Source organism: Trichogramma pretiosum, unplaced genomic scaffold (genome assembly GCF_000599845.2).
Source record: "Trichogramma pretiosum strain Unisexual culture from Peru unplaced genomic scaffold, Tpre_2.0 scaffold95, whole genome shotgun sequence".
NCBI classification, from domain to species: domain Eukaryota; kingdom Metazoa; phylum Arthropoda; class Insecta; order Hymenoptera; family Trichogrammatidae; genus Trichogramma; species Trichogramma pretiosum.
Window position 1 is genome coordinate 200909 of NW_019641618.1, and position 8108 is coordinate 209016.

Consider the following 8108-nt stretch of genomic DNA (forward strand, 5'->3'; position numbering starts at 1 on the left):
TGTCTTATGTTCTTTTAATAGGTATACATAGTCGCCTGGGTTAAAAACCCTCACGTTGCTCTTAAGGTCGTAGTAAGCTTTTGATTTTTTCTTTGCTTCAATAATTCTGTCGTGTGCTTCCCTTTGTGTGATGTTCAATTTCCTGGCAATGTCGTCGAGTATATCATTGTAGGTTTTGGAGATGGTTGTATTTGTGAATTCACTCGGGATTCGAGCCTTGCGGGCAAAAATTAACTCGTGAGGCGTGAAACCGTGAGCGGTGTGTATCGAGGTGTTGTATGAGAATACCGAATAGCGGATCCAGGTGTCCCAGTGGCTGTCGTTGATGTACATTTTAAGGTACTCTATGAGGCTGTGGTGGCTTCGCTCCAGAGAGCCTTGGGTTTGGGGCCTATAGGCCGTAGAGTGGATTTGTCGGATTTTAAATAGTTTAGCAAGGGTTGAGAATACCTTGCCAATTAAATTCTGGCCCATATCCGTCCTTATAGTTTGTGGACAGCCGAAACGGCAGACGAACTCGTTGGAGAAGGCCGAGGCGATCATGTCGGCTTTAATGTCGGGTAATGGTATTGCTTCGGAATATTTGGTGAGGTTACATTGCAAGGTTAAAATGTACTTATTTCCAGAGACTGTGTGGGGTAGGGATCCCACAATGTCCATTTCAACCACTTCGAACGCGGTGGTGGGGGTAGTCGTTATCTTCATGGGGAATTTGGTTTTGATTCGTGTAAGTTTTTTCGATTGGCAGTCATGGCAGGTTTTGACGTAGTTCCGAATTCTTTCCATCATGTTCGGCCAGAAATATCTTTCTCTTACTCGGTGGTAAGTTTTTACCATACCTTTGTGTCCAGCGATGGCGGAGTCGTGTGCCTCGCGTATGATACCTGGGATGTCTTCCTCTCTGGGGGTGGTTACTTCGCCGGTACATATAGTAATGTTGAGTTTCATCTGTGTTGCCAATCCTTCGAGATGCGTTTCAATCGGTAACCAATACATGTCGTCGAGATGTTCGTTAGATTTGGCAATGGATATACTATTTCGTCCTAGTTTGACAAGTGCGGCGCTCAAATTCGTCAGTATTTCACATATGATGTCGATATCAGGAATTTCTTCGTGATTGTTGCGTATGAATAGGGAAAATAAACTATACCCGGTTGATAGGCCTGATTCTGTGATGGCACCCACATTTAGTTGTTGGGTTTTGATAAGTTCAAGATCTAGGTAATTTAGATCGAGCAGTTGCTGCTCCAGGGGCTTGTTGGTGTCGCAATCAACCGAAAAAAAATGTGCGTAATTATCCCGATGCATTAAAAGGGGGTCTCGCGAGTAACGCAAACTGCCGGTAGGAGGGGTATTTTCGGGGAGAATTTTTCGTCGTCTTTTTGTTTCTACTACTCGCACGTTCCGCCGCTCCATATATTTCCGTTTACGTACCTGGCCGGTTGGTAACAATGATATGCCTGTGATCATATCTTCGTCCGTGTCGCTACCTTCCGACGACACTTCGATGTTATCAATATCCCTCCCCCGGTAATCCGGCCCATCCGAGGGTATCGCCAGGTGACTTAACAGCCCATCCGAGTATGGAAACTCCCCCAGGTGGCCTTCCTGCCCATCCGCGTGCAATGGTTCAGCTCGGTGACTAACCAGCCCATCCGAGTGCGAGAAATTCCCCAGGTGATATTCCAGCCCATCCGAGGATACCGCCCAGTGACTTATACGAACCAGCCCATCCTTCGCTCCTCGGTGACTATCACCTGGGTTCAATTCTCCCCGGTGACTATCCTGCCCATCCGCAGCTTTCCCTTGGTGACATATGTATCCACCTGGCTCCGCGAATTTCCCTTGGTGACTTATTTCCAGCCCATCCACGGCTAACCCTCGGTGACCAATTTTACTGTTACTTATTTCCGGGCGATCGTTCGGATGTTCGAGACAATTTATAGCAAACACTCTTCGCTCTATTTCGTGCTCGTAACCGTCTACGTATTGCGATATGGGGGTGGGTGATGAGATGGGTACAGGGTTTCGCGAAAGGGCATTGGCGTTCGCATTCACTCTTCCGGGTTTGTGAATTATTTCGTAATCGTAATCGCGTAACTTTTCCTTCCAACGAGCCAGCCGTGACGTCGGGTTTTTAAGGTTATGAAGCCAAACAAGGGGTTTGTGGTCGGTTACTATAATGAATTTTCTGTCGTATAGGTACGGTCGAAAATGTTGTACGGCAAAAACTATCGCAAGTAATTCCTTTTCGATAGCGGCGTAATTGAGTTCGGCTTTGGCAAGGGCACGCGAAGCGTATGCGATAGGTAAGTCCGAGCCGATTTTTCCTTGGCTCAGTATTGCGCCGAGAGCGAAATTCGAGGCGTCAGTCGTCACGACGAAGCTCCGGGAGAAATCTGGAAATTGCAATATCGGTTGCGAACAGAGGATATCCTTAAAGGTTGAGAATGCTATTTCCTGGGCTTCGTTCCATAAAAATTTGGCGTCATCTTTTAATAACGTGTGTAGAGGAGAGGCCGTTTTGGCAAAATTTGGGATGAAGCGTCTATAGTAGCCGGCAAGGCCAAGGAATTGTTTGATATTTTTCTTTGATTTTGGTCGAGGGAAGTCGCGTACAGCAATGACCTTGGATGGGTCCGGTTTGACTCCATCTTTTGATATGATGTGCCCGAGGTAGCCGACCTCTTTCCTTAAAAAGAAGCATTTATCCGGTCGTACAGTAAGTCCTGCGGTTTTGAGACGCCCGAAAAGTTTATTCATTTTTTCCTTATGCTCCTCTAGGGAGGATGCGTATACGACTATGTCGTCCATGTATATGAAGAGTTCAACGCCTTGGAGGCCGGTCAGGACTTTGTCCATGAGGGCTTGGAATGTCGAAGGGGACCCTTTTAGGCCCATTGGCATACGCTTGAATTGTAGGTGGTGAAAAGGGGTTGAGAAGGCTGTTTTGTGCGCGTCACAGGGCTCTATGGGCACCTGGTAAAATCCGGATTGCAGATCAAGGGTCGAAAAATATTTGCTGCTTCCGAGTTGGTCTAGAATTTCCGTGATATTCGGTAAGGGGTACGCGGACGCGATAGTTTTTTCGTTTAGCATACGGTAGTCGATCACCAGCCTCCACTTCTTTTCGCCGTCAGGTCCTGCCTTTTTGGGCACTATCCACAGTGGTGAGTTATAAGGGAAATCAGATTCTTCAACGATATCATTGGTTATAAGCTCGGTTATTTGCTTCTGAATCTCGTCGCGGAGATAAGGAGGGTGTCGATACTGTTTTACATTGATGGGTATGTCGTCGGTGGTCACAATTTTGTGTGTCGTGGCCTTGGTCATGCTAAGACGGTCTGATGGTAAATGAAATTGTTGCGGAAATTTTGCGACTAGGTTTATGATATGAGCGCGTTCATCGGAATTTAACGAGTCAAGATTTAACTCCTTCAGTATTGAATCGATTCTTTCTGTGTCCGGCCCGTGTGGTGGTTTAATCGTTGGCCTTGCGAGGCGCACTCGAGCGCTGGTTTCAAAGTCATATCTCTTGATAGGAGGGAGGGTGAGGTTAATGTCGTAAGATGTAGAATTGGTAATAAATAAGGGTGCCCGGTGATTTAGGGTTTTTACGAGGCATTCCCCGGCGAAGATGCCGGGTCCTGCTTCGATGCGTAGCACGTAACTACTTCCTTCTCTGAAGTCGCAATCGAGGTCGACTAGTGTTTTTGTACGAGCGCGCAGATAATAGGTTTTATACTCGATGAGGGGTAATTCTCGAAAGGATTGGTCCCCGATAAAGATTCGATTCGCCGCGAAGGATAGGACGGCTTTTTGTGTTCTCAGGAATTCCATTCCCAGTATACCGTCGTACTCGATGGGAAAATCGTCCCGCACGATATCTAAAGGACATGGTTTGTCGAAGAAATTGAGAGTGACTCTGCCGAAGGTAGCGACTGCTTCGTTATTAATCCCACTCAGGTGATATATTACATGAGGGTTTATTGAGACATGATTTGCTAATTGAGCAGCAAAATGAAGTTAATAAAACCCTTGAGAAGCTGGAGGAGCTTCGTACAAAGCTTGAGTAGGTGGACCAGCTTGATAAAAAGCTTGAGCAGGTCGACGAGCTTGATACAAAGCTTGAGCCGGTGGACGAGCTTGATACAAAGCTTGTGCAGGTGGACGAGCTTGATACAAAGCTTGAGCAGCAGGTGGTGGTTGACAAAGCCCTGGTGTTAACTGGTTGGACGAGAGCGATACCCTGTGTTGCAGGTTTGTTTTAAGGAAAACCATGTTCTGATTGTTTGGAAAGGATTCCAAAGCTCCAGATCCAGATGGTGGGTTATTTTCTTTAGCCAAATTTTTCTTGTATGTGGTCTTAAGACTATTCCATGCTGCCTCAATTCCTGCAACTGACAAAAAAGAAATTTTTTTTTATTAATAATAAAAATAATATTGACTAAAATTTAAATTATTTTTTGTTTATTTGACAATGAAAAGAGATTAAAAAAAATTACCTGTTTTGTTAATGCCTAATTCCATTAAGTAACTCGATAATACGCCTAATTTTTTCTTTTTTTCCCTGTCATGAAACAGTTTTTCCCCTTTATCATATAGATCAGGATTGTTCCGATAAAAATTGATTACACTATCGTGAAAAACACCAGTTTCATCATGAAGTTGATCTTCATTCATTATGAACTGTATTATTTTATAATTTTTCACGCTAATAATTATTATATAAATAAAGTTTAATGTTCTGTATAGGTTAATATGCAAAGGACGAAGTTGCAGGAAAAAAGGGCGGTTATCGTAGTGCAAATGGGGAATACCGGTTCGATATTCGGTAAGAAAGGAAGAAGGTCAGTTCGATAGTTTTATAAGTTAAAGGACGGTCACTTTTACGTTTTCGTACAAATAAACTGACCTTACTTTCAACTGCATTAATGTATTTTTCGCGAATCTCAGACGTCGAAAACAGCAACATGGACCCAATAGAAAACATTATTGCAAAATGTTTAATTCAAGACGACACATAGTTATATCTATGATGATAAAAAATTAATGCATGGTGATCCAGAAGCTACGAATTCATTCTTTGTATTTTTAAAACGAACAATTCAAGAAACACTAAATCGGGATGAACAAGGTTAGGGTCATTTCAATTTTATTATTATTTTTTTTCATTATTTATCAACATATATTTATTAATATATATATTTATTCATTATTTGCAGTCCATGATTTAAAAGACAAGTGGACCAAGATGAGGAAGCGCTTTGTTGCGGCTAATAAAAAGAAAAGAAATCGACAAAAAGTACTGGTCAATACTGAAATTTTCTACAGAAAATTTCTATTTTTGGAAGAATTCATTGACCACAAAGATGGTCGTGTTTACCAAACTCTAAATAGAAAAGCATTAATTGAAGAGGTGTACGATGAGGTAATGGGCCACACTTATGGACCAGGTGAAGAAAACCAAGTTTTGGATGATATTTTAGCTAGATTTAATGAAGTAAAAAAAGGAGATGATGTTATTGTGCTCTCTGATACAGAAGATCTGGAAATTTTGGACAGTTACAAAAACATTGTGCAAGATAATTTATGTCGTTCAGCTAAAAAAATTAATAATGAAGAGTTATTAGAAAACGAAATGAAAAAGGATTTAGTACAGCCAAAACTTATGTTCCACTTCCTTCATCTGCAAAGGAAGGAACCACCCAAGAATCTATGGTTGCAAAATTACGCCTTAGAAATGAAACTTGTAGTTTGTTCACTAAGCAATCGTTGGTGAAAGGGCTGTTAAAATTGCTATGTAAGCAATAAAGGAATGCAACAATGAATTTTTAGTGCATCTACGTTCTGAAGTCATAATGAGTGCATTCACAAAATATTGTAACTCATTTGAATTTAATTTTAGATTCCTTTTTTGATGATTCATATACTTAAAACATGTACTTGCTAAGCTTACATTACTGTACTTGAATAAATGCCAATTAGAAATTCAAATTAATTAAATGAAATTAATTTCAAACCTACACAATCATTCATTTCTTTTATTTATGCAAATAATTAGCTCTCAACAAAATTCATATAATCACAGCCTTACTTGTCGGAATCATAAGTTTTCATATCTTTTTCAAAAGACACCAAAGAATTAAATATGTACCGAAGATAAATGGAATATTAATTTATGAGATATTTACTAATTAAACTCGCTGTTAAAAATGGAAAGGCTACAGGTTGAAAGAACAATTTTAATTATATATTCAGTATTTTGTGGGTAATAATAATTGTATCAGTACATAGACTAGTAATATTTATTTCAAATTTAAAATTTTTTTTTCTTTCAAAGTGAACTTTCCTTACAACTGTACTGTACAACTGTACTGTAGGCAGTACTGTAGTTTTTAATATGTTTTATAAAGTATATGTTTCTAGGATTAAATTTTTTCCCATTGGTAATGAACAGCCCCTGCTGGAGATACAAAATAATTCATCAGAGAATTGCGGACTGCAAATTCCTGAAAAACATTGCCTCCTTGTATATTATTTCCCACTTCAATGGGACAGTTGTTCCATCGGTTACCAACACAATTATATTTCATGTCTAGTAGCAAATTGTTTAATATCAGGGTGCTCATTATTATCTTTTCTGTACTTTCCAGTTCCCACTGCAGAGCTTTTTCGTGAATCTTCCATTGTTGTGTAAGCTGTCCAAAAGCGCACTCTATGATACGTCTAGCATGACTGATTCTGAAGTTATATATCCTTTGAGGAATAGTTAAGTTCTCGTTTCTCATGAATGGCTTCATTAGATAATTTTTTAGAGGAAATATCCCATCACCAATGAAGTAGTGAGGACATCTGGTCTCTGTACCTGGTAAACTTAACGGTGGAGGTAACTCAATCTCATTTTCACAGAGTGCAATACCTAAATCGCTATTTGCTAAGACCCCAGCGTCATTCATGCTTCCTATAAAAAATAGTTTAAATAGTATATATGTATACCATAGTATATAGTATTTAATAATACAGATATTAATATGCCACTACAGTACATACCGTAATACCCAATATTTGCCCAGATAAATCTTTTTTTGGAGTCACAAATTGCCATATTGACGATACTAAAAAATTTTTTGTAATTATAGAACAAAGACCCACTATTAGGTGGTTTAGAAATTGGGCAGTGACGTCCATCTAAAGCTCCAACACAGTTAGAAATATCCAAGTCCAGATAAAACGCAATTGCTATAGCTTGAAATTCATTTTTGGTTGGAAATCTCATGAATAATGGTCCAAGTTTTAAACAAATGACCGAGCAAACTTCTGGTATACATTCAGCCACGGTGCTGTATCCAATGTTGAACATATTTGCTAAGGTGTTCAAGGAAACTGCATAAGCCAAATAACTAGAAATAAATACAAAATTTTTATAAATAACAATTGCTAAAACATACTTTAAACTAATGATATATTCACTTACTGCAAAGTCATTGAGAATTGTAATTGTGGTGGTAAAGATGGTCTAAAACTTGTTATGATTAATGATGGTTTTATCAGATCGTAGGTGTAGTTGAAGGTATGAACATCCATCCTAGTAACGTTGATGAATGCTTCCTCATCTTTCAGTTTGAATTGATGAAACAACAATTGATATCCACCATAACCAGTTAAATAATTATGGCGAATGTGGGGTTTGCTCCACCATCTTCGCTGACGTTTTTTTTTGTTTACTGTGACACTCCATCACATTTAACAATTGTATACCAAGGTCGACAACAGCCATCAATTGTTCATCCATGTTTGAACTTTTATACTTAAAAAATAATTATCCTAACACTCACTTTCAAGCTCACAATTGTATGTACAAAATACGCAATTTTTACTAATAATTTGTGTCTAGCTTCGAAAGTTGACTACAAATAATTTTGGAGTGCTCAATTTCCTCTCGAGGTTATAAACTGCATCGCGATTCTGCTGTAAACAACACACGAAAATAGGTTTGTTCGGCTCTTGATTCGATATTATATCGATACTATCGAAAAAAAAAATTTAAGTTGGTGGTAACTCGGAAAGCGCACGAATATGCGCTACGAACTCTCGTTCAGTCAGTA

At 39.6% G+C, this 8108-nt stretch overlaps 1 protein-coding gene across 1 annotated transcript; it reads right to left on the bottom strand.

The window, feature by feature from the left end:
* Positions 1-6431: 6431 nt before the first annotated feature.
* On the bottom strand, positions 6432-7795 carry LOC106656349. Its single transcript, XM_023458770.1, has 4 exons — positions 7762-7795; positions 7478-7727; positions 7054-7403; positions 6432-6964 (listed from the first exon to the last, which is right to left on the bottom strand). Exons 1-4 carry the CDS (start codon positions 7793-7795, stop codon positions 6432-6434), a joined length of 1167 nt encoding a protein of 388 aa, XP_023314538.1.
* Positions 7796-8108: the final 313 nt, after the last annotated feature.